Genomic DNA, 27632 nt, shown 5'->3' with positions numbered 1-27632 from the left:
ATCAACAAACTGTTTTTGCCCACAGGGCCTCATCTGACTGGATGTTTTATGTTTGTGGCAAAATTCTCGGTAACACCTTGATACTGTCGTGCGTAAAAATCCCAGGAAGGCGGACGTTTCTGAGATACTGGGTCCGGCGAGCCTGGCACCGGCGATCCTACCACAATCAAAGTTACTTAGGCAACACTTTTTCCCCCTTCTAATGTTCAATCGAACAGTAACTGAATGCCTCAATGCCTGTCTGCCTGCTTTATACAGCAAGCCATGGCCAGGCGACTCACTGTCTGTAGGAGCGATCCATTTTCGTGAACGGGGTGGTGTACCTAATAAACTGGCCGTGTAGTTGTTACAGAGGCTGAAGCTCCTTTTTCTTTCCTCTTCCCGTGGGCTGATCCAGTCCTGGTTATGTGTGTAACCAGCTTATCTTCCGCACCCTGTAGGCCTAGGCTGTCTTAGTTCTGGAGCAGTGGGTCTTGAGTGGAACAAATGGCCAGCCTGAGGGGGATATGGCGACAACGAGTTCCCAACCGTTCAACTCCTCTACCCGTCAACCTTTCTGATCCGTGATTTCTGATGACTGCTCACGAAGGATTAGTGGGCGACTATGCGCTAAGATTGATAAGGTTATCCCTGTTATTCTAATCCCATTCCACCAATCCAATCTATTCAGGATGACAAAGATGCCTGCATGCCTGCCTGTTGTTAAACAAGGCCAGGGAACCACCAACCAGTAAATTCATTGACAGTACTTGAGGCCATAAACTACTGAATTACGCAACAGTCATTGGTGTGGTAAGTCAAAGACATATTGGGAACAAACCCCAGGCACTAGGACCCAGTGCACGTGAGAGCGCGCTTCTGCTGCCAGAAGGTGGAGTGGTGGAGACGACGAGACGGGAGGGAACAATGAAAGAGCTGGCTGGTAGTGCTAAGCAGCAGAGAGATTGGAACAGCTGTGAAAAGGAGAGCGAAAAGCAACAATAGCACTCTGATTCAAAGAGGACACATGGAGAAACGGTGAATAGGTGCAGATAGAGAGTCTGGTCATTTTCCACGCAGGCTGAAAAGTATGCTGCAAATGAATGGATTTGGTGTGGTGTTGAATTGGGTCATGCAGACCCCAAGAAGAGCGAAAGATAAACACATACCCGCCTCTAGTTGCCTCGCAGGTTGAGGGTGGATGTGCGCTTTCAAGAGACAAACGGGCAATCTTACCGACCATTCGCAAAACCATAGAAGATAACGGAGTCAATTCTCCATTGGCACCGAATAACCCTAAATAGAAGAGCGCCTTTACGCACGGAACCAAACAGAGAATTATTACCAACACAGAGGGGAAAACAAGACACAAAGACGGACCTGAAGTCAGTTCACACTATAGGCTATTCATTTTTCAGACAAGAGAACCCTGCATAGTTGAAACAAAAACACAACTGCAGTTTAAAAATAAAACTTTCATATATTGACTCATTCGTTGATGTTGAAATATGATTCATTTAATTTAAAATAGAATAGTTTAAAAAACAGGAGATCTCTTCGGTTTATTGCCACCAAAACCCCGGTGAATCAACCGGTCAGTTGAAGAGCGCAGGGGCTCCTCGCGCTGCGCAAATGCAGGACCATGGAGGAGACAGACAGGTCGCCAGCAGGTGAGTTAAGTTGCAACCTCTGATCGGACTTCATTATCACACAGATCGTGTGAAAGTTACCTCATTAGCATATGCACACATCTTGGGAAATATGATGCAATGGAAACTTGGATCATAAACGCAATGAACCGTTATTTATTGGTCAGTCTGTGTTTGCTTGTTTGTTTCTATGTATTGTGCTTTAGGCTATGTGCATCATTTTTAGTGTAGCCTGGTCTCTAAAGGTTTTCAATGGTCTTTATTTATTTGCAAGTGGATTGTGGACAATTCATTCAACAAATTGTGATCATTATTTCGCATAGATTTTAAGAACCATATTTCTTTCACTATTCACCTATTCACCTATGCAATATGTGGTAACATCTTCAAAATTGTTTCAATTGTACCTGTCTTTTTTTTAAATACGTATTATTATTATTTTATTTTTTTACAATTAAACGATTTGATGAGCACAGACATACCTTCAAGGTAGACGGGCTATTCAGTGTATTCTCCAGGTGAACTTGAATGTGTGTTTCTCTCTCTAGGTGGATGTGATTGAGTTTTCCTCCACACATTTCCATAATGCATGTACATTTTAAATCAGGCAGGATTTCCTTACCCAGCCAGCACTTTGCATTTGTTATTTAGCACCATTATGCACTAATAGAGTAACACAATGGGCTCTCGGAAGCACCATAAAGCGAGTGTACACTCTGGTCAGTGGCGTAAATATCTCACTGATAATGGCATGTATTGAACAAAAATCAATAAAAGAAGCAGGCCTTCTGGGGTGTAACGGACTCTAAATGAAACATGATGACGGCGAAGAGTTGGACATTCATTTTATTCACCATTTATTGCTTGATGAAACAGTGTTACTTCCTTGACCTTGCAGGGCAATCACAGGACCATTGTTCACTAACAGCGCTGCAAAGTGTTCATTAACAACTTCGTGAAGCCAGTACGTTACTGTACTATATGAATAAATCACAGTACAGTTTCACTCTATATACTGGAAAATGGTTAAATCCCATACTGTATAATTCATGGTAGCCTATCATACACTGTAGCGTACCATATATATATAATAGAACACGCTGTCCTGTCGACAGCATGCACACCACTCTGCCCTGTTTTGCAATTAACACAGTGCACTGAGCAGTACACCTACTGTATAGCCTGTGTCATGTGTAGCGTGTAGACAGGGGGCAGGTTGGACACGACAGACCTGGTGGGCTGGTAAATCATGACACGCTTCGGTGGCAGGTAAATTGATGTGCTTAACTGAATGGATAGGCGTGATGTTAGATCAGCGGAGGCATCTACGGAGGAGGCATTCCATCCGAAGTCAATGAGGCCAGAGGAAAGGGGAAGGAACGAGTGAGAGGATTGGACTTGATTGGATTTCAGCCCATCTGGTTCAGTGATCTCAGCAGCCTCAGCAATCAATCCAGCCTGATGTCACCACAGGGTTGGCGTTTGGCGGTAGGATCCCCCCATCGTCATGGTAATACATCAAGGCCTGATTCTCTGGTTACAGTGGTCCCCTCCAGCCAATGGCCAAGTTTCTCTTTAGATCCTCCTCATCATAATACAGTCAAATTGTGTCTTTCCCAGCCTGTTGTAGACTCTTCTAGACTCTAGTCTGCTACAGTTGTTGTCAGTACAGCTGTGGAGTCACGGTTACCCATCCATTTCATATCAAAGAGATTAATTATCCTCCCTGCCTTGGGGAAGACTGCTGTGTTTCACTCCCATTTCATGTCCTCAACCCTATAGTGTCAGTCATGACATGAAACATTCCTACACTGTAGTGTGCATACAGGGTGAGGGGGCATACGGTATATTTTCCTATTGGCTGGCTGAGCACAGCTTTTTGACTGTTGAGTGGTTTTGTGTGGCTCTACTGTTTTGATAATTGCTTTTGCATGATGTAGACTAGACATTTCATGTGGAATGGTGTACTAGCTATTTCATGTTGAATGGTGCTCTACATCCTTATAGTTCAATCCATTGTAATTAGCAGTAGCACACGGTCTAGTTTCTTTGAATCTAGCTGCTCTGCTCACAATAGAGCAATAATAGGTGGACAGCTGACTGCTCTCTGGGTGTTTACCCTCGGGTAGGGTTACCGCTCTGTGCTGCGGTCCGTGTTGTCCAGTCCCACTAGGCGTGGTGACGAGGTGATGCCTTACTGTGCCTGACTGTCCCTGACCGTCCCTGACAGCTCTCAGCAGAAGCAGCAGGTGTTGAGGCGGCATGAGAGAGAGAAAGAGAGAGGGAGTCAAGTGGCACCCGCACGGCTCAGAGGCTCAGTGGGGGGGTGGAGGACAGAGAAGAGAGAGCCGGATCAGCAGAGTGAAGGTGATTTGTCAAAATGAGTGGATGTGGCTCCGGCTGCTGGTCTGTCCAATCACCGGCCAGCAGGAAGTCTCCAATGTTATGGGCCTGTGTGAGGAAAACTGAGGAGTGCTACTGTAGCTAGCTCTCCTCCTACCTGGCTCTACTGGCCCTCGTGCTGTTAAGGTAGATGATTCAGTTATTTACTACTGAGTGGTGGACCGCGGAGCTAGATAACACTCACAGGGCGCTCCTATTGAACAAGTTGTTTATTGAGGTTCTATTGAATAAAGTGTTTTGTTGTTCCTCTCAAGCATGTCCTCAGTGCGCACAAACTGTGATACAGTGTGTGTGTGTTTGTGACAGTGGAGACCCTTCAGAGAAGGAAGGGAAGGACCATCCTACTCAGTGAATTTCATTTTTTTAAATGTAAAGTTGAAACTATACTAAACATATTCATGTCACCAAATAACTGGTTAAAACACTGTTTTGCAATGAAGGTCTACAGTAGCCTCAACATCAGCCTCTAGGGTAGACCAATGGTGTAGCCGGAGGACAGCTATTTTCCGTCCTCCTCTGGGTAGGAGACTTCAATACAAAACTTAGGAGGCTCATGGTTCTCACCAACTTCCATAGACTTACACAGTAATTATGACTACATCCAGAGGACGTCCTCCGACCTATCAAAGCTCTCGCAGCATGAACTGAAATGTTGTCCAAGCAATCAAAGGTTCAGAGAATTACTCTATTACCGGAAGCATAAGCTGTATAAACTACAGCTAGCTAGCACTGCAGTATGGTGAGTTGTTGACTCAAATAGAGAGGACAATAGTTAAATTAATTTGCTCAAAATGGTTGATCTTTCAAAATTAAGGAGATGCAGAGGGAGAGAGCTAGCTACATTTCGTTGTGTTGTGCACTGAAATCCACAAGTGAAGGGAAAAGCTGAGAGGAGGAGTGCGTAGATGTGAGAGAATTATACAACGAGCAAAGTGATGATGCTGTATGTGGATCCTATGAAAGTGAAAGGTGTGTGCGGGTTATCTGGGGTGTATTCATTCTGCCGATTCGGTTGCAAAATATTCCTTAAAACAGAAGCGGAACGAAACTTGGGTGAACCTACCTGAATTTGTCCAATAGAAACTCTCGTTTTAGTTGCAAAACGGAATGCAACTACTTGGACTATTGATTACCCCTCAGATCAGCTAGATACAGGCAAGAGTGTGCAAAACGGTATTGAACACGTCACTGTCTCACCTTGATTACTGCAATTTGTCTCTCGACCTGTGCAACTACATTATGAACTTTTATTTGTAGGCTAGGTTGTAGCAACCGCATGATGGGTATACGGCAAATGTGAGTAGCCTAAACCTATCAATGTCATATGAATGATGGTCATCCAATATGCTGTAATAGAAAACCCAGCTGAATTTTCAGCTGAGACAAAATGTAGAGTCCATTAGGGCCTGGGAGAGAGAAGTGAGTCAGACGATGCAATCAAATTATTTATTTCATTAGTCTCCTGTTTACATTTCTCAAGAATAGAGAAGAGGGAATTGAGAAGGTGGACTTTAGAAGCTATGAAGAGCGCAAACTCTCCATATTGATTTGTTGTGTCAGACACCCACGCCCCCACTTTTTAGAATCAGTAGGCCAATTCCTCAGAATGGATTGTAAAGAGCGGCCATGTTTCATTTCATTGAAGGTTTTTGACCCCTCTAACACAGCAGCTAAAGTAGTGTAACGGCTGTTGGTGGAAGAAGGTGAGGACCAAAGCGCAGCTTGGTACATGTTCATGTTATTTATTAAACACTAAATACAACAAGGAACAAAAGAACTGAAACAGCTCCGTCAGGTGCAAAACACACTAAACAGAAAATAACTACCCACACCACACAGGTGGGAAAAGGCTACCTAAGTATGGTTCTCAATCAGAGACAACGATAGACAGCTGCCTCTGATTGAGAACCACACCCGGCCAAACACAGAAATCCAAAAAATAGAAAATGAACATAGAAAGCCCACCCTAGTCACACCCTGGACTAACCAAAATAGAGAATAAAAGCCTCTCTATGGCCAGGGAGTGACAGTACCCACCCCCCAAAGGTGTGGACTCTAAAGGGGAGGGACCGGGTGGGCCTTTTTTATGGCGGCGGCTCTGGTGCGGGACGTGGACAGGCGGGAGGCTCTGGCAGCGCCAGACAGGCGGGAGGCTCTGGAGGGAGGAGACGGAGAGACAGCCTGGTCCTTGGAGGCACAGGATAGACCGGGCCGTGGAGGCGCACTGGCAGTCTCGAACTACGGGCCTGCACAACCCGTCCTGGCTGGATGGTCATTTTAGCCCGGCACGTGCGGGGCGCAGGACGCACTGGGCTGAGCAGACACAAGGGTGACACAGTGCGCAGCGCCGACACAGGATATCCTGGCCCGAGGAGACTCACTGGAGGTCTGGAGAGCAGGGCTGGCACCAGCCGTCCTGGCTGGATCCTCACCCTAGCCCGGCAGATGCGGGGAGCTGAGATGTAACCCCCCCAAAATGTTTTTTTTGGGGGGCTGCCTCTCGGGCTTCCTTGCCAGCCGTGCCAACTCCTCGTAGTGTTGTCGCTCAGCCTTAGCTGCCTCCAGTTCCTCCTGTGGACAGCAATACTCCCCAGACTGTGCCCAGGGTCCCTTGTCTTCCAGTATCTCCTCCCATGTCCATTTCTCCAGATAGCGCTGCTCCTCCTTACCATGCTGCTTGGTCCTTTGGGGGTGGGTAGGTCTGTAACGGCTGTTGGTGGAAGAAGGTGTGGACCAAAGCGCAGCGTGGTACGTGTTCATGTTATTTATTAAACTGAACACAACGAGTAACAAAAGAACAACTGAAACAGCTCCATCAGGTGCAAAACACACACACTACCCACACCACACTGGTGGGGAAAAGGCTACCTAAGTATGGTTCTCAATCAGAGACAAAGATAGACAGCTGCCTCTGATTGAGAACCACACGGCCAAACAACATAGAAAATGAACATAGAATGCCCACCCTAGTCACACCCTGGCCTAACCAAAATAGAGAATAAAAGCCTCTCTATGGCCAGGGCGTGACAAGCAGACCTAATGGTGACATTAATACAGCTATGATTGAATAACGTGAGCTGTCCAAAGCAATACCTTTTAAATAAAGCCATTTTAAAATATTCTTTATATCGGCTGATTCGCCTCAACTCAAGCTTATGACATGACATTCATCACAGAACTTTTTTCTCACAGGCTACAATTAACTCTGATTGCGTTATTCATACAGTTTTAATTAAATGGCCAGACTCAGAGTACAGGATGCTACTGTGTAGATGAGATCCCTACTGCAGTATTAACGTGTAAGAGAGAGATGTCCACTTGAAGTTGCCAAGCTGCGTCTATTATCAGGAGAAACGGTTCCCATGGAAATGTAATGTTAAAGGTCCAATGCAGCCGTTTTTATCTCAATATCAAATCATTTCTATGTAACAATTAAGTACCTTACTGTGATTGTTTTCAATTAAAATGGTCAAAAATAAACAAAAATAGCTTCTTTGCAAAGAGAAATTTCTCAAGCAAGAATTTTGCTAGGACTGTCTGGGAGTGCCCACTGGACAAAAACTGGTTGAATAGTGTGGAAATAGTAGTGTGGAAATATATATAAAACACAGGAAATCATATTTTTGACTGCACTGGGCCTTTAATTTAACACCAATATGAAAGACAAAAGAGCCTAATTATTGATGTGTTCTCATGTTGAGATGAATGGAGATGAATAGGCACTCAAACACGAGGCCAATATTGTACAGATAGAACATTTCAGTGAATATGGGAAAAGGATGAGATGAGGCACGAGGGATCAATTATAGATTCAAGACCAAACAATCTTTACACAAAACAACGCTAAGTTTAGTAAAGAACAAAGGAGATATACAGCACGTTCAGAAAGAATTCATACCCCTGGACTTCTTCCACACTTTGTTCTGTTACAGCCTGAATTCAAAATGGATTAAATAGATTAAAAAACTTCTCATCCATCTATAGACAATACCATATAATGATAAAGTGAAAACATGTTTTTAGAAATGTTTGCACATTTATTACAAATTAAAAACAGAAATACCTTATTTACATAAGTATTCCAACTCTTTGCTATGACACCACAAATTAAGCTCAGGTGCATCCAATTTCTTTGATCATGCTTGAGATGTCACTCACTACAACTTGATTGGAGTCCATCTGTGGTAAATTAAATTGTTTGGACATGACCTGTCTATATAAGGTCCCACAGTTGACAGTGCATGTCAGAGCAGAAAATATACCCCCATAAAGTCCAAGGAACTGTCCGTAGATCTCCAAGATATAATTGGGATGAGGCATAAATCTAGGGACGGCTATTAAACCATTTCTAGAGTATTCAAAGTTTCCAAGAGCACAGTGGTCTCCATCATATGAAAAAAAAAATGGAACTATGCAGACTCTGCCTTGGGCTGTCCGCCCAAACTGAGAAACCGGGCAAGAAGGACCTTGGTTAGAGAGTTGACCAGGAACCCAAATGACCACTCTAACAGAGCTACAGAGTTTCTTGGCTAGGATAACAGTCTCTACAGCACTTCACCAATCTGGGCTTTATGGGAGAGTGGCCAGACGGAAGAAACTCCAGAGAAAAAGGCACATGACAGCACGCCTGGAGTTTCCAAAAAGACACGTGAAAGACTCTGAGATAAGACAAAATATTCTGTGGTCTGACGATACAATTGAACATTTTGGCCTGAATGCAAACCCGTCTAACACCATCCCCACTGTGAAGCATGGAGGTGGCAGCATCATGCTATTGGGATTATTCAGCGGCATGGACTGGGAGACTGGTAAGGATAGAGGGAACAATGAATGCCAAATACAGGGAAATCCTTGATGAGAACCTGCTTCAGAGTCCAAACGACCTTAGACTGGGAAAAAGATTTATGTTCCAACAGGACAATGACCCCCAAGCATACAGCCAAAGCAATGCTGGATTGGCATCAGAACAAGAATGTGAAAGTCCTTGAGTGGCCCAGCCATACAAACTGAGACAAAAAATAAAACATTTTGGCATTAGTCTCGGAGGGTTCATCTCTATTCTCATCTCAAGCCAAGAGTTTGTTCAGTAAAGGTCGTCTGGCTATTTCACTAGCCATCTCGTGTCTGGGCATATGGAGGTCCAGGCTGTTACTGTAGACCATTTTAATATAATAATACAGTTTTTGCAATTTAGCAGAAATGTTGGTGTGTGTGTGTTTTTCACGCAGTTTCTTCTGTCTGTTAGTGTGGACTATTCTGGACCTTAAATGGTATGCTTTTGTCTGTTAGGGCATTCTGGGCTTTAAAGGGGATGTCTTATCTGTTAGGGTTAGCGAAGTAGACGACCTCTGCGCTGATTGCTGCTAGAGGTCATTTTTCAGTTCACAGCACAGGAAACATTGCAGAAAATACTAAATGGCTGCATGTGGTGATCTCTAGACTCTAGAACAGTGTTACTCGCTATTTCTTGTAAGGGGGCCACTTTGGGTTGAGACAATCATTCAGAGGGCCAGACAGATCTTTAATTTGTCACATTTTATGATTTTTAAGTAATTAATTTGCATTTTATTGCATGACATACAGTGGGGCAAAAAAGTATTTAGTCAGCCACCAATTGTGCAAGTTCTCCCACTTAAAAATATGAGAGAGGCCTGTAATTTTCATCATAGGTACACTTCAACTATGACAGACATTTTCTCCAGAAAATCACATTGTAGGATTTTTAATGAATTTATTTGCAAATTATGGTGGAAAATAAGTATTTGGTCAATAACAAAAGTTTATCTCAATACTTTGTTATGTACCCTTTGTTGGCAATGACAGAGGTCAAACGTTTCTGTAAGTCTTCACAAGGTTTTCACACACTGTTGCTGGTATTTTGGCCCATTCCTCCATGCAGATCTCCTCTAGAGCAGTGATGTTTTGGGGCTGTTGCTGGGCAACACGGACTTTCAACTCCCTCTAAAGATTTTCTATGGGGTTGAGATCTGGAGACTGGCTAGGCCACTCCAGGACCTTGAAATGCTTCTTACGAAGCCAGTCCTTTGTTGCCCGGGCGGTGTGTTTGGGATCATTATCATGCTGAAAGACCCAGCCACGTTTCATCTTCAATGCCCTTGCTGATGGTAGGCTTTGTTACTTTGGTCCCAGCTCTCTGCAGGTCATTCACTAGGTCCCCCCGTGTGGTTCTGGGATTTTTGCTCACCGTTCTTGTGATAATTTTGACCCCACGGGGTGAGATCTTGCATGGAGCCCCAGATCGTGGGAGATTATCAGTGGTCTTGTATGTCTTCCATTTCCTAATAATTGCTCCCACAGTTGATTTCTTCAAACTAAGCTGCTTACCTATTACAGATTCAGTCTTCCCAGCCTGGTGCAGGTCTACAATTTTGTTTCTGGTGTCCTTTGACAACTCTTTGGTCTTGGCCATAGTGGAGTTTGGAGTGTGACTGTTTGAGGTTGTGGACAGGTGTCTTTTATACTGATAACAAGTTCAAACAGGTGCCATTAATACAGGTAACGAGTGGAGGACAGAGGAGCCTCTTAAAGAAGAAGTTACAGGTCTGTGAGAGCCAGAAATCTTGCTTGTTTGTAGGTGACCAAATACTTATTTTCCACCCTAATTTGCAAATAAATTCATAAAAACTCCTACAATGTGATTTTCTGGATTTTTTTCTCTCATTTTGTCTGTCATAGTTGAAGTGTACCTATGATGAAAATGACAGGCCTCTCTCATATTTTTAAGTGGGAGAACTTGCACAATTGGTGGCTGACTAAATACTTTTTTGCCCCACTAAGTATTTGATACATCAGAAAAGCAGAACTTAATATTTGGTACAGAACCCTTTGTTTGCAATTACAGAGATCATAGGTTTCCTGCAGTTCTTGACCAGGTTTGCACACACTGCAGCAGGGATTTTGGCCCACTCCTCCATACAGACCTTCTCCAGATCCTTCAGGTTTCGGGGCTGTCGCTGGACAATACGGACTTTCAGCTACCTCCAAATATTTTCTATTGGGTTCAGGTCTGGAGACTGGCTAGGCCACTCCAGGACCTTGAGATGCTTCTTACGGAGCCACTCCTTAGTTGCCCTGGCTGTGTGTTTCAATGCTCTTACTGATTGAAGGAGGTTGTTAGCCAAGATCTCACGATACATGGCCCCATCCATCCTCCCCTCAATACGGTGCAGTCGTCCTGTCTCCTTTGCAGAAAAGCATCCCCAAAGATTGATGTTTCCACTTCCATGCTTCACGGTTGGGATGGTGTTCTTGGGGTTGTACTCATCCTTCTTCTTCCTCCAAACACGGCGAGTGGAGTTTAGACCAAAAAGCTCTATTTTTGTCTCATCAGACCACATGACCTTCTCCCATTCCTCCTCTGGATCATCCAGATGGTCATTGGCAAACTTCAGACGGGCCTGGACATGTGCTGGCTTGAGCAGGGGGACCTTGCGTACGCTTCAGGATTTTAATCCATGATGGCGTAGTGTGTTACTAATGGTTTTCTTTGAGACTGTGGGCCCAGCTCTCTTCAGGTCATTGACCAGGTCCTGCCGGGTAGTTCTGGGTTGATCCCTCACCTTCCTCATGATAATTGATGCCCCACGAGATGAGATCTTGCATGGAGCCCGAGACCAAGGGTGATTGACTGTCATCTTGAACTTCTTCCATTTTCTAATAATTGCACCAACAGTTGTTGCCTTCTCATCAAGCTGCTTGCCTATTGTCCTGTAACCCATCCCAGCCTTGTGCAGGTCTACAATTTTATCCCTGATGTCCTTACACAGCTCTCTGGTCTTGGCCATTGTGGAGAGGTTGGAGTCTGTTTGATTGAGTGTGTGGACAGGTGTCTTTTATACAGGTAACGAGTTCAAACAGGTGCAGTTAATACAGGTAATGAGTGGAGAACAGGAGGGCTTCTTAAAGAAAAACTAACAGGTCTGTGAGAGCCAGAATTCTTACTGGTTGGTAGGTGATCAAATACTTATGTCATGCAATAAAATTCAAATTAATAACTTAAAAATCATACAATGTGATTTTCTGGATTTTTGTTTTAGATTCCGTCTCTCACAGTTGAAGTGTACCTATGATAAAAAATGACAGACCTCTACATGCTTTGTAAGTAGGAAAACCTACCGACAGTGTATCAAATACTTGTTCTCCCCACTGTACACACATCAAATAGGCTACATCACATGTGTAAAACCCATATTAAGGGTTACCTCAGTAGTTGGATGAGCGAAAATGTCCCTTCTGCTCATTGACTGAATTCATTCTAAATGTATAGTCTGTTGTTGTGAGGCAACGTGTTATTTCTTACATTAGTACCCCAGGTCATCTTAGGTTTCATTACATACAGTCGAGAAGAACTACTGAATATAAGATCAGCGTCAACTCACCATCAGTACGACCAAGAATATGTTTTCCGCGACGCGGATCCTGTGTTCTGCCTTACAAACAGGACAACGGAATGGATCGCATGCAGCGACCCAAGGAAACGACTCCGAAAAAGAGGGAAACGCGGCGGTGTTCTGGTCAGACTCCGAAAAAGGGCACATCGCGCACCACTTCCCAGTATTCTTCTTGCCAATGTCCAGTCTCTCGACAACAAGGTTGATGAAATCCGAGCAAGGGTGGCATTCCAGAGGGACATCAGAGACTGCAACGTTCTCTGCTTTACGGAAACATGGCTTACTGGGAAGACGCTATCCAGCGCGGTGCAGCCAACGGGTTTCTCCACGCATCGCGCGGACAGAAACAAACATCTCTCTGGTAAGAAGAGTGGCGGGGGCGTATGCCTCATGACTAACGGGACATGGTGTGATGAAGGAAACATACAGGAACTCAAATCCTTCTGTTCACCTGATTTAGAATTCCTCACAATCAAATGTAGACCGCATTATCTTCCAAGAGAATTCTCTTCGATTATAATCACAGCCGTATATATCCCCCAAGCAGACACATCGATGGCTCTGAACGAACTTTATTTAACTCTTTGCAAACTGGAAAACATTTATCCGGAGGCTGCATTCATTGTAGCTGGGGATTTTAACAAAGCCAATCTGAAAACAAGACTCCCTAAATTTTATCAGCATATCGATTGCGCAACCAGGGGTGGTAAAACCTTGGATCATTGTTACTCAAACTTCCGCGACGCATATAAGGCCCTGCCCCGCCCCCCTTTCGGAAAAGCTGACCACGACTCCATTTTGCTGATCCCTGCCTACAGACAGAAATTAAAACAAGAGGCTCCCACGCTGAGGTCTGTCCAACGCTGGTCAGACCAAGCTGACTCTACACTCCAAGACTGCTTCCATCACGTGGACTGGGACATGTTTCGTATTGCGTCAGATGGGAATATTGACGAATACGCTGATTCGGTGTGCGAGTTCATTAGAACGTGCGTCGAAGATGTCGCTCCCATAGCAACGATAAAAACATTCACTAACAAGAAACCGTGGATTGATGGCAGCATTCGCGTGAAACTGAAAGCGCGAACCACTGCTTTTAATCAGGGCAAGGTGTCTGGCAACATGACTGAATACAAACAGTGCAGCTATTCCCTCCGCAAGGCTATTAAACAAGCTAAGCGTCAGTACAGAGACAAAGTGGAATCTCAATTCAATGGCTCAGACACAAGAGGCATGTGGCAGGGTCTACAGTCAATCACGGACTACAAGATGAAATCCAGCCCAGTCACGGACCAGGATGTCTTGCTCCCAGGCAGACGAAATAACTTTTTTGCCCGCTTTGAGGACAATACAGTGCCACTGACACGGCCTGCAACGGAAACATGCGGTCTCTCCTTCACTGCAGCCGAGGTGAGTAAGACATTTAAACGTGTTAACCCTCGCAAGGCTGCAGGCCCAGACGGCATCCCCAGCCGCGCCCTCAGAGCATGCGCAGACCAGCTGGCCGGTGTGTTTACGGACATATTCAATCAATCCCTATACCAGTCTGCTGTTCCCACATGCTTCAAGAGGGCCACCATTGTTCCTGTTCCCAAGAAAGCTAAGGTAACTGAGCTAAACGACTACCGCCCCGTAGCACTCACTTCCGTCATCATGAAGTGCTTTGAGAGACTAGTCAAGGACCATATCACCTCCACCCTACCTGACACCCTAGACCCACTCCAATTTGCTTACCTCCCAAATAGGTCCACAGACGATGCAATCTCAACCACACTGCACACTGCCCTAACCCATCTGGACAAGAGGAATACCTATGTGAGAATGCTGTTCATCGACTACAGCTCGGCATTCAACACCATAGTACCCTCCAAGCTCGTCATCAAGCTCGAGACCCTGGGTCTCGACCCCTCCCTGTGCAACTGGGTACTGGACTTCCTGACGGGCCGCCCCCAGGTGGTGAGGGTAGGCAACAACATCTCCTCCCCGCTGATCCTCAACACGGGGGCCCCACAAGGGTGCGTTCTGAGCCCTCTCCTGTACTCCCTGTTCACCCACGACTGCGTGGCCACGCACGCCTCCAACTCAATCATCAAGTTTGCGGACGACACAACAGTGGTAGGCTTGATTACCAACAACGACGAGACGGCCTACAGGGGGGAGGTGAGGGCCCTCGGAGTGTGGTGTCAGGAAAATAACCTCACACTCAACGTCAACAAAACTAAGGAGATGATTGTGGACTTCAGGAAACAGCAGAGGGAACACCCCCCTATCCACATTGATGGAACAGTAGTGGAGAGGGTAGCTAGTTTTAAGTTCCTCGGCATACACATCACAGACAAACTGAATTGGTCCACTCACACTGACAGCGTCGTGAAGAAGGCGCAGCAGCGCCTATTCAACCTCAGGAGGCTGAAGAAATTTGGCTTGTCACCAAAAGCACTCACAAACTTCTACAGATGCACAATCGAGAGCATCCTGGCGGGCTGTATCACCGCCTGGTACGGCAACTGCTCCGCCCTCAACCGTAAGGCTCTCCAGAGGGTAGTGAGGACTGCACAACGCATCACCGGGGGCAAACTACCTGCCCTCCAGGACACCTACACCACCCGTTGTTACAGGAAGGCCATAAAGATCATCAAGGACATCAACCACCCGAACCACTGCCTGTTCACCCCGCTATCATCCAGAAGGCGAGGTCAGTACAGGTGCATCAAAGCTGGGACCGAGAGACTGAAAAACAGCTTCTATCTCAAGGCCATCAGACTGTTAAACAGCCACCACTAACATTGAGTGGCTGCTGCCAACACACTGTCATTGACACTGACCCAACTCCAGCCATTTTAATAATGGGAATTGATGGGAAATGATGTAAATATATCACTAGCCACTTTAAACAATGCTACCTTATATAATGTTACTTACCCTACATTATTCATCTCATATGCATATGTATATACTGTACTCTACATCATCGACTGCATCCTTATGTAACACATGTATCACTAGCCACTTTGACTATGCCACTTTGTTTACTTTGTCTACACACTCATCTCATATGTATATACTGTACTCGATACCATCTACTGTATGCTGCTCTGTACCATCACTCATTCATATATCCTTATGTACATGTTCCTTATCCCCTTACACTGTGTATAAGACAGTAGTTTTGGAATTGTTAGTTAGATTACTTGTTGGTTATCACTGCATTGTCGGAACTAGAAGCACAAGCATTTCGCTACACTCGCATTTAACATCTGCTAACCATGTGTATGTGACAAATAAAATTTGATTTGATTTGATTTGAATCCATTTGTGCATTGGTCAGTCTGTTTCTCTGTTTTTGTTTCTCTGTTTTTGTTTCACAATGTTCATTCTTTAAAATGTTGCTTCACATGAATAAGTGCTGACCAGAAATTGTGTTACCTTTTGCACACACTGCTTCAGAAGTGGATACTCTGTGTCTGCCACAAGGCTCCAGAGATGGGTAACACCTGATCTTAGTTCACCTTGCAATGTGTCATGTGCCTGCAGCTCCACTATCTCACTCTCTATTCCAGCACGGTCAGGACAGAGGGCAGTGATGACTGCGGTCAGAGACACTGGCACATGAAAGGGGTTCTCAATGAAGTTGAAAAAACTCCTTGTACTCCATGATATTCTTGAATCTTGACTCAAACTCCAGCTTCAACTCTTCCAGCACACGCACAAATACATCATAGCTCAAATGTTGCAGTATGTCTGGGTTGGATGTGGTGACTGCTCTGAGCTTTGGGAAATGAACACACTGTCTGTCAAACAAACAGTGTGGTGATTTTATTTTGAAACGCTGTGACCACACGCAGCATTTTGCCTGGAGTTGTAGCTTTCCCTTGGAGCTGGAGATTCACCGTGTTCAGGTGGCAGGTGGTGTCAGTTAGAAAAGAAAGCTTCAGTATCCACTGTGGATCATCCAGCTCTGGCTCGTCTCTCCCCTTGCTTGCAACAAATTCGCGGATTTAAAGGAGGAGAGAAATCTTTCCAAAACCTCTGCCACGAGACAGCCATTTCTCCTCATTGTGAATTATCAAGTCTTCGTATTCTGCCTGGTGTTCCTCCGGCAACTCGCGCAATTGCCGGTGATTCAGTACCCTCGCAATAATAATGTTCACCCACGCACACGACTTGCTGCATCACATTCTGTAAGTCACAGTCTTTGAGTGTTTCCTGATGAATGATACAGTGAAACGTAACAAATTCGGGAATATCCTCTATCTTTCTCATCAGGCCTATGAGTCCTTTCTCCTTTCTTCGCATGTTTGGGGCACCGTCAGCGCACACAGATGCCAGATTTGACCAGTCAATATTATCAGCAAACAATGTAACAAGGACTTTCGAAATATCCTCTCCTCATGTTTGTCCCTGAAGAGGCATAGAAGTTCCTCTCTGAACGACTCATTTTGAGGGAATCGGACCCAAACACATAATTGGGCAATGTCACTTACATCAGTGCCTTCGTCAAGCGCAATACTGAAACACAGCGCCACGGATATGTCAGTAATCAGTTGCTTACCGATGTCCTCGTCAATGTCTTCTATCCGTTTTGTTATTGTCGAGGCTGAGAGTTGCAGTCCCTTAATTTGCTTTAAAATAGCTTCAATGTTTGTGAAATCAGCATACAATATTTAGGGCTGAGGCCAAAAAAAACATTATTTGACAATCTCTGCTGTGTCTGTGAAGGCCTTGTTTCTCGTGAATATCCAAGCAATCTCTGCTGCGTCTGTGAAGGCCTTGTTTCTCACGAATATCCAAGCAATCTCTGCTGCGTTTGTGAAGGCCTTGTTTCTCACGAATATCCAAGCAATCTCTGCTGCGTCTGTGAAGGCCTTGTTTCTCACGAATATCCAAGCAATCTCTGCTGCGTTTGTGAAGGCCTTGTTTCTCACGAATATCCAAGCAATCTCTGCTGCGTCTGTGAAGGCCTTGTTTCTCGTGAATATCCAAGCAATCTCTGCTGCGTCTGTGAAGGCCTTGTTTCTCGCGAATATCCAAGCAATCTCTGCAACAGTGCTAGATCTGTCCATCATTTGTCGTTGTCCTTTGAGCTGCGCTATTTTGTTGTTTCTGATGTTGCTTTGTGGCGGATATGTTTTGTCAAAGTGGGCATGATGTGACTGGAAATGTCACTCTACATTTGCTCGTTTAAAACTATTGACTGCCTTCTGGAAAATAAGACAAAGTGAGCTGGTCCCATCATGCAGTTACAAAAATACTTGTCTGTCCATTTCTCTTGGAACTTTCGGTCGATTTCCTTCTCTTAGCCATCGAAGCCACATTAGCTATGTTAGCTATGTTAGCTAGCTGCATTTCCCTGCCGCCATCTTCCTCATTTTCCTGGTTCTCCGGTGGTTGTTTGGTCATAGCTGTCACGTTGTTCTCCAGCTCTTCCCCCTCATTTTCATTGTCAATAGATTTACGTTTATTTTTTACAATAAATGATCCATGTCGACAGACTGCAAAATTAGCTAGTAGCAAACTGATATGTGTAGATCGCTGTAGCTGAACAGTTGCGTTTTATTTCGGCAAACGTTCCAGTTCGGCCTTACTGTTCAACAGCTGTGCTATACTGCCATCTATCTTCCGTCCAGGGAACAATAGATATATTCAATGAAGTGATTCAGGCCTGCATTAAACACATTGAATTGTACTATGAATGTAAAATAGGAAAATCACTGCAAGCTGCAAATGAAGGGCTTGCGAGGTGGAATAGATCTCTCACTGCAATCCGCTCACCCATTTTAATGGCAGTCAAACTGTATTATTTGACTAACATACCTTTATTTAAGTGTTTTGATCTTAGTAGATACAGTTGAAGTCGGAAATCTACATACAATGAGGTTGGAGTCATTAAAACTTGTTTTTCAAGTTTATAACGGATAAATAAAATAATAAAACCACTCCACAAATTTCTTAACAAACTATAGTTTTGGCAAGTCGGTTAGGACATCTACTTTGCGCATTACACAGGTCATTTTTCAAACAATTGTTCACAGACAGATTATTTCACTTATAATTCACTGTATCACAATTCCAGTGGGTCAGAGGTTTACATACACTTAGTTCACTGTGCCTTTAAACAGCTTGGAAAATTCCAGAAAATGTCATGGCTTTAGAAGCTTCTGATAGGCTAATTGACATAATTTGAGTCAATTGGAGGTGTACCTGTGGATGTATTTCAAGGCCTACCTTCAAACTCAGTGCCTCTTTTCTTTACATCATGGGAAAATCAAAATATATATATTTTTGTAGACCTCCACAAGTCTGGTTAATCCTTGGGAGCAATTTCCAAATGCCTGAAGGTACTACGTTCATCTAAACACCATGGGACCACGCAGCCGTCATACCGCTCAGGAAGGAGACTCGTTCTGTCTCCTAGAGATGAATGTACTTTGGTGCGAAAAGTGCAAATCAATCCCAGAACAACAGCAAGGACAACAAGGACCTTGTGAAGATGCTGGAGGAAACAGGCACAAAAGTATCTATATCCACAGTAAAACGAGTCATATATCGACATAACCTGTAAGGCCGCTCAGCAAGGAAGAACCCACTGCTCCAAAACAGCAATAAAAAAGTCAGACTACACTTTGCAACTGCACATGGGCACAAAGATCGTACACTTTGGAGAAATGTCCTCTGGTCTGATGAAACAAAAATAGAACTGTTTGGCCATAATGACCATCGTTATGTTTGGAGGAAAAAGGGGGATGCTTGCAAGCCGAAAAACACCATCCTAACCGTGAAGCATAGGGGTGGCAGCATCATGTTGTGGGCGTGCTTTGCTGCAGGAGGGACTAGTGCACTTCACCAAATAGATGGCAACATGAGGGAGGAAAATTATGTGGATATATTGAAGCAACATCTCAAGACATCAGTCAGGAAGTTAAAGCTTGGTCGCAAATGGGTCTTCCAAATGGACAATGACCCCAAGCATACTTCCAAAGTTGTGGCAAAATGGCTTAAGGACAACAAAGTCAAGGTATTGGAGTGGCCATCACAAAGCCCTGACCTCCAACCTATCTAAAATTTGTGGGCAGATCTGAAACTTGACTCAGTTACACCAGCTCTGTCAGGAGGAATGGGCCAAAATTCACCGAACTTATTGTGGAAAGCTTGTGGAAGGATAACCAAAACGTTTAACCCAAGTCAAACAATTTAAAGGCAATGCTACCAAATACTAATTGAGTGTATGTAAACTTCTGACCCACTGGGAATGTGCTGAAATAAATTAAAGCTGAAATAAATCATTCTCTCTCCTATTATTCTGACATTTCACATTCTTAAAATAAATTGGTGATCCTAACTGACCAAAGACATGGAATTGTTACTTGGATTAAATGTCAGGAATTCTGGAAAACTGAGTTTTAATGTATTTGGCTAAGGTGTATGTAGACTTCCGACTTCAAATGTACATGTGTGTATGGATCATTTGAGTGTGCAGACTCTATTCAGTTATTTTAATGATCTACACTGGCTCAATAAAGCAAGGGACATAAGGATCTCACACCAGTGAAATCCGTATATATCCACGGTGCCACTCTGCTATAGCTGCCGAAGAAAGAGTGGGATCAGAGAGCAGTATGGGAGCACAGTATGGCATGTGGCCTTAACTGAACATTTACTCTGAGTCGTGAGGAAAGAGACCCGGTGGAGATGCTCTGCCTCCCTCATGCAGCGCCGCAGCTGCTCTCTGGGAGAGGTAGAAAACACAATGGCCCTTTGACAGTGTCACTGCCAGACTGTGTGTACGGGGGGCACACACATATACGCAAATGAGTGCACAGACACACATAGACAGACGCTCACACAAAAACCTATACACATGCAAACGTAGCTCGGTCACACACTTATGCACACACACATTCATCCAAACCCAGACTCACACATAACCCTCCATCAACACACTCACAAAGCACTTTGCAGGTTCCCATTTCCTGGTTCCCATTTAGAACTTTAGAGTGCAGCTGATGCATCTCTTTCCCTCATCACATTCTGGGCCTCTTAATCATGCTCTGCACAGGAAATGAGGTAGCAGCGTCTTTGGTTCGGGTTGTTTTTGTCTTAGTGGAGGCTGAGTAATGCGATTAGACTTGATGGCAGAGCGTTACATGTTCCCCGTGGAGCCCTAGGTGGCTGCGACTAGCATGCTAGAGCTGAGGGAAAGCCAGTAAACAAACATTCATTATGATTGATGGATCAGGAGCGGGGATCCGGTCTAGTCAATCTGTTTCTAACTTTCAAAGGCTATTTGGGCAATTGAACCAAACTTGTTCAAAGCAGTTTTTTTGATAGCAGCACATGAGCAACTGTACAGTTTTCACTCCTAGGCAGAAGACATGCTGCAACTTACAGTATGTCTATATATCTCTCTAATCGTGACTGATAAATTCGTATTCTTATGAAAGATACTTAGTGAGGCGTCACGCCTGAGAGGCGTCACTGCAGACCCTGGTTTGATCCTTGACTGTATCACAATTGGCTGTGATCGGGAATCCCATAGGGCGGCGCACAATTGGCCCAGCATCTTCTGGGTTAGGGGAGGCCGGGGTAGGCCACCTCCCGGTCGCGGCCGATTACGACAGAGCCTGGGCGCGAACCCAGAGTCTCTGATGGCACAGCTGGCACTGCAGTACAGCGCCCTTAACCACTGCGCCACCCGGGAGGAAGTACACACTGTTGGGGTTTGTGTGTGTGTTGATATTCATGCACAATAGACGACATCTCCATGTGAGATTAGCCTTGCCTTATCAATAACCCCATCTGTGTGTACAGTACAAGTAAACACCCAGCACGTACAAACAGTCACACATAATGACAATGGTAGAGATGTATACATTTGTTAGTTTTTTAGGTCAGCCTAGCATTCCGAATAAGCTTATCTATTGGGTCAAAGAGTGTAATGAAGTGTTGATGCCCTATACGACCACATTGTCCTCCAATGGTCAGTCCGCCCTATTGCAAAGTCCTACCAAACATCTCAGCGACAACTTTTTCAGGGTTCAGCAACTTGAGTCGACAACCAACATTCCAACAGCTAGCCCAGAGCCACTACAAGCCAAATAATATTTACTGGGCACAACTAAAGTAATCCCTTTTTCTTCCTTCACGCTATGGATTGTATGGAAATGCATTTCTATTGGAAAAGGCACTTGAGTATAATCTGGATTATATTATTATCATTATATTATATCCACCACTGTCTTTACCATTTCTGTCAGCTGTTTCTATCCCTACATCCAACTCGTGTACTGTCAAGGTCAATATTGTCTGCATGAGTTCCTAGAAGATCCGCGACCCTTAGACCCAGTCTAAGACACATGGCTAACTTCCCAGAGGGACTCTATGTCAAATATGTTTACCAGGCACCAAAGGAGGCTGGTGGGCGGAGCTATAGGAGGACGGGCTCATTGTAATGGCTGGAATGGAATCAATGGAACAGTATCAAACACATCAAACATATAGAAACCATGTTTGATTCCATTCTATGAATTCCATTTCAGCCATTACACAGAGCCTGTCTTCCTATAGCTCCTCCCACCAGCCTCCACTACCAGGCACACAACCCAATCCCCTTCTACTCCCCTGTCACTGCATTGATTGTATGCAAATGAAGATGTACTCGAACCTGTCGGTTGTGCACTGTCAAAGTCAAAGTTGTCACGTGTGTGTGTTTGATCGCCAATAAGCTTGCTGTATTTAGCATGAAACTCTCCTAGTCTTTACTGTCTCAGACATGACATAATGTTACATAATGTTATGTTTGTGTGTTCTCTTCTGTCCCCAGTGTGCCCCACAGCGTCAAGGCAAGCCTGTCTCTGTCTCCGTCGGGGCCGGGCCAGGTGGGCAGCGGCAGGGGCTCTCCCACCTCCAAGGTGGGCTACTGCGGTGGTGGCGGTGTGCCTGTGGAGGACATGCAGGCTCTGGCCATAACCTCCCTGTCGGCTGCAGATGTGGCCAAACACTACGAGCACATTCGCAAGCTGGGCAAGGGCACCTACGGCAAGGTGGACCTGGTGGCACACCGCACACAGGGTGAGTCAGAGGGCATGCATGGGTGTGGTGAAGGGACTTTGTTGGGAGCAAAGGTTTCAATAGAGTTTACATGGTCATACCACAACAGAACCAGAGAGCCAGATGGTGCAATAGAATGTAGGCTAAATCAAGAGTTCAATTAAACGTGGCACTACAGTGACAGGGCGTTTGTGAGGTCAAAGGTCACAATAGTGTAAGACTTCAGTTTGAAAAGGCTCTTTAGGTTGATAGTTCATTATAAGGTTACATGCCATTAAGGTGAAGAGGGCACTAGACTGGGTAAAAGTGCAGTGGGAGCTTTCTAATATGCTCTGATTGCACAGCTGTGTGCTTAGTCAACAGCTGAGGGTGTGTTTCAGAGCACAGAGGCAGCTGGTACAGAGAGGGGAGTGGAGGAGGTTTCAGATACACAGAATCAGATTGCACAGGCATATTTAGTTAAATTCAATTAATAAATGTCAGTTTAGTTTATACGTTTGCCTAAAATATTGTACATAAGATACTGTACAGTATTTTGATACAGTCTGTCTGTCTTCTGAAGTGTTGCCAAACAACTTTTCCCATGGGACATTACAATATTCATTCATTCATTCATTCTGTTCTTCTCTGTGTGAACATATCAGGCACCAAAATGGCTCTGAAGTTTGTGACAAAGAGCAAGACGAAGCTGAAGAGCTTCCTGAGGGAGTACAGCCTGACGGGCACACTGAGCTGCAGCCCCTTCATCATCAAAGTCCTGGATGTACTCTTCGAGACCGAGGATAGCTACGTCTTCGGACAGGAGTACGCCCCCGCGGGAGACCTGTTCGACATCATTCCCCCCCAGGTACTGTTCTGGATCATGCTTATCATCTGCCCACCAATTCCTGTTCTCCCACACCTTAGCCAATCAAGCGCAGTGTTTCAAAGCAATGTGGTTTTAACAAGCCCTTCTGGAATTGGCGCCTTGTCTAAGTCCCTACTCAGATTTGAGCTGCATGCTCCTTTAGTGTGCACTGTAAGGCTCTCATTTAATTCCAGTGCTTTTCAGTGGAGGGCTACCTTTGACTCAAAGGTTCTTACTCTAGGTTGTTAAATATGAGTGCAAATATAATGCTTAACAAAACCTATTTGGTCCCACTTTACTCCCTCTACACCTCTATTCTGTTTCTATCTCATTTCATTTATTGCACTTGGTTTTCTTCCCCTCCACTATACACTAAAACAAATCTGTTCACCCCTTTCTCTTTCTTCCCTCCTTCCTCCTTTCCTATCCTCCTCCCTGTAGGTTGGTCTTCCGGAGGAGATGGTGAAGCGCTGTATGCAGCAGCTGGGTCTGGCTCTGGACTTCATGCACAGCAAGAATCTTGTGCACCGTGACGTCAAGCCCGAGAACGTGCTCCTCTTCGACCGTGAGTGCAGACGCATCAAGCTGGCTGACTTCGGCATGACAAGGCGCGTGGGCTGTCGCGTGAAGCGCGTGAGTGGCACCATCCCGTACACGGCGCCAGAGGTGTGCCGCGCCAGTCGTGCCGAAGGCTTCCTGGTGACCACCAGTCTAGACGTGTGGGCCTTCGGTGTGCTCGTCTTCTGCATGCTGACGGGTAACTTCCCTTGGGAGGCAGCGCTGCCCGCCGATGCCTTCTACGAGGAATTCCGCCGCTGGCAGCGAGCAGGGTGCCCAACGGCGGCCTACCCGTCCCAGTGGCGCCGCTTCACTGATGACGCCCTACGCATGTTCCAGCGGCTGCTCGCCGCCGAGCCAGAGAAGCGCTGCGGCGTGAAGGACGTCTTCTGCTTTGTCAAGTACGAACTGGTCAGCGAGCTCCGACGCCGCGCCTCCTGCCGGGCCAAGAGAGGCGAGAGGTCCAGTTCGTCTGGCGTATGCTCCGCAAGCTGTACCTCCAACTCCTCTTCGTCTTCCTCCTCATCACGCTCCCACAGACACCCAGAGCCTTCCACCCCCCCTGGGACGACCTCACTCCTGCGCCCAGCGCCCCTGAAGAGGAGTGTCCTCTCTGACACCCATTCCCCTCAGGAGGAGTCTCCTGGCCAGCACCACTCTTCTCCGGGCCGGGAGAAGACCAAGAGCCAGATGGTGATGGCTACTGCCATAGAGATCTGTGTCTGAGAATGAGGGGATGAGCAGCAGTGTTTGTGGCTGTTGCCAAAGCGATCGGAAGCTGTGCAAAGTAATAGCGACTGCCATTGAGACTGGAGTGAAAGGATGACGTATTACAACGCTGCCGAGAAGAACCCCAATGTCAAAATCCTGACTGTGCCACAGAAATTGGTGTAATCACTCACAACAGCGTACTATCGGACGAGTCATCACTAGAGCATGCGTTTGTCATTTTGATTTGTGACCTAAGAGTTGGAGAAGCAACATTCAAGAGTCCACTGACTGTCACCGTTTCTCACAGCAACTCGTTCTGCTGTTCAGCCATTTTGCTTCTGAGTAAGTAAGACTGCTAATGATGCTAACGAAAGAATCAACGCTAGCCATTTCTAAACAAGGAGTTTGGTAAAAACACGCAATGCCCTGATGTCACATCTATTCTCTCCTTTCTCCCTCCTTTCTCAATTTTTTGTCTTTCTTCCTCCACTTCTCTCTCTCAATGAATACATTTAACCTGGGGAGGCCGAAACGTTAGCTGGTCAGGTGACTTTCTTTAGAAAACTAGTTGATCTGAGAGCCAGTAATCCAATAGGGAAAACTGATCTTCTAGCTGACATATCGCTGAACCAATGGGATCTCACAGATTTTCTGAACACTTCTAAAGTGTGAAAATGGCTATGGACAATAGGGGAGAAGGATCGTTTTTCAAAAGAAGAAAATATGTGAAAGTGACTCTCCAATGGAGCAGTTACTATGACGACAGGACATTGCTCATCTAGACTGTCTGGACTGAGATAGGACCTTGCTGTCAGACATCGGGAGATTCTAATTTGGGTAAAAGTTTGTCCTCTCCTCGACTCCTCCGTCTCTTCTCTCCATGATCCGAAAACCGATAAGTGTTCGAGTGGTGGAGGAGAGTGTCAATTCGTTAGTAGGCGAACGAAGGAGCCTGCTCACCTCCTCGATTACCTACTTCTGCAGAGGAAGCACAGGAGTATCCTCGTGGTGGCAAGCGCCGAAGTATTTTAATACCTGCCCCTTTGAATCAGCCATTGTTTTCATGAAGGTGAAAAGCATGCAAACATTTAAAAACGATATGCTACTTATCCTTTTATCTATAAAATGTCTTGCACAACTATCTAAATTAGTTTTTAATCACTTCAAACATTTATTTTGGGGATTCCACCCATGGATATATAACATATATCTCTATGATTCCACCCTTGTAAACATAATTTGCCTAATATTGCGCAAGTGGAGAAAGAGTCTTGTTTCATATATAGTAAGCGAGAGAGGGAGGACGCAGGAGAGAGGACACAGGAGTTGAGCAAATCCAAATGAGATTCCCCCATTATCTCAGGACATCTTAGCGGGTCACCTCCTGTCTCACAATGACTTCCTTATTAGGGATACAAGTGATTTCCTCTGGTAGACAAACAGACACATTTCATAGAGTAACAGTGTGCTCATTGGTTCATACAGGCACAGTGTGCTCATTGGTTCATACAGGCACAGGTATCTTCAGGTGTGAAAATAAATGATTTATTATATTGACATTCAAATGCTTGGAAGCTGTTATAGAATAGAGTCCAGCGATTGCTTATTTTATACCCGCTATTTGTGTGTGGGACTGTGTGTGTGTATGTATATGGGTGTATATGTGTGTGTTTGAACAACTAAATCACGCGCTCTTCGTAATGGGGGAGAAATGTTAATAGGAAAAATTGACTTTATACTGTAAATATTTCATATGTGAAGTGGTACACTGTATCATCGTCAGGTAGTTCAACCATGTAGCTTTACTAATTTAGTTTTACTACTGGGAGGGGTTACAGGATTTTATGGTCTTTTTAGAGCAATGCACTGTATGTAGCAAAGGAATATGGCAAAGTATATACAGTATAGGAAAGCTATAAAAAGATCATGCTCTGTATAGTGGTGAATCATGGTGCAGAAACCCGGGACGATATTTGGTGGACAGTAGCAGCCTTTAGAGTGTGGGAGGGATCGGAACAGGGCCCATTGGAATAGTACTGTTTAACACTGGTAATGTCTCGCCCCGAGCACATTCTGAACACCGTGACCCCATCATGACCTGAGCACATCTTGACCATCAATAGTCCCCTTCGCCTTACTCACAACTCAATTCAATCAAGTACTTTACTGAATTACTGCTTTTCTGTATTACTGCACACATACATACTGCATAACATTACCAAAGCAATTCCAACACAAGTGTTCAAAGATCCCATGTTCACTCCAGGCTCCACAAATCCCCAGCCACCCAATTTTCCTACTCTCTGTCCTTCACCTTTTTCTCCTTTCTCTCTCGCTCACTCATTCCTACCTCTCATCTGCCTGTCTTTCTCCTGCGAATGAGTCTCTGAGCCATGTTGTGTTGTCTGGTGGGATGATCTCTCTCTCCCCTTTGGCATGCTGTGGGCTGATGATCAATAGAGGCCGTTGCATGGCGAGAGTCTCATCTCACGGGGGGGGAAAAAGAAAATGAGTTACATAAGTGCAAAGGACGTCACGCTGCTTGCTTAGTGAGTACAACTTCCTCCTTAAACCCAGGACCTCTGCACACGTGACCGCTCTCCTGGAGCGTCTTACCCGTCGGCGCCACGCAAAAAGCTAGCAAGTGGGGACACTACAGGCTGAGGAGTAACACCCCGACTAAACCGCTCGCGTTCGCGTGCACAAGTGTTGCAAAATCAATTTTGAAATCTATATTATTCAAACATTGCACCCACACTGCTCGCGCGCGCTAACAAGCATCTGCGCTGCCAAGGGCTAAAATAGAAGTCAGTTCTATTTGTCACGCAGATCGCGCTGCAAGTCTGGTGTGAGGGGTGGGGGGGTGGGGTGGAGGATGGAGCACGCACGCAGCCGGTTTGGGTTCCGTGTAAGTTTCACACGTCCACATGTGCTAAAAAGCACTCTGTATGCTGCTTTATCCAGCATTCGTCTCTATTTATCTGCTAAGCTGCCGCTACTGTCATGTCTTACAGTTGTGTGTTTGTG

At 45.2% G+C, this 27632-nt stretch overlaps 1 protein-coding gene across 1 annotated transcript; it reads left to right on the top strand.

Annotated features, from left to right (window-relative positions):
• Positions 1-933: 933 nt before the first annotated feature.
• Positions 934-26164, top strand: sbk1 (SH3 domain binding kinase 1). Its single transcript, XM_046367926.1, has 4 exons — positions 934-1649; positions 22263-22510; positions 23134-23336; positions 23778-26164. The coding sequence occupies exons 1-4, from the start codon at positions 1612-1614 to the stop codon at positions 24618-24620; spliced, it is 1332 nt and encodes a 443-aa protein (XP_046223882.1). The 5' UTR covers positions 934-1611; the 3' UTR covers positions 24621-26164.
• The last annotated feature ends 1468 nt before the right edge of the window (positions 26165-27632 follow it).

This window comes from Oncorhynchus gorbuscha, linkage group LG11 (assembly GCF_021184085.1).
Source record: "Oncorhynchus gorbuscha isolate QuinsamMale2020 ecotype Even-year linkage group LG11, OgorEven_v1.0, whole genome shotgun sequence".
In the NCBI taxonomy this organism is placed as follows: Eukaryota; Metazoa; Chordata; class Actinopteri; order Salmoniformes; family Salmonidae; genus Oncorhynchus; species Oncorhynchus gorbuscha.
This window is presented reverse-complemented; position numbering and strand designations above follow the sequence as displayed.

Excerpts from the sequence above, each read along its gene's own strand:
- sbk1 (XM_046367926.1), top strand. The coding sequence starts at position 1,612 with ATGCAGGACCATGGAGGAGACAGACAGGTCGCCAGCAG. Across the intron at positions 1,650-22,262 it reads GACAGACAGGTCGCCAGCAG|TGTGCCCCACAGCGTCAAGG; the intron begins GTGAGTTAAGTT and ends TTCTGTCCCCAG. Across the intron at positions 23,337-23,777 it reads TCGACATCATTCCCCCCCAG|GTTGGTCTTCCGGAGGAGAT; the intron begins GTACTGTTCTGG and ends TCCTCCCTGTAG.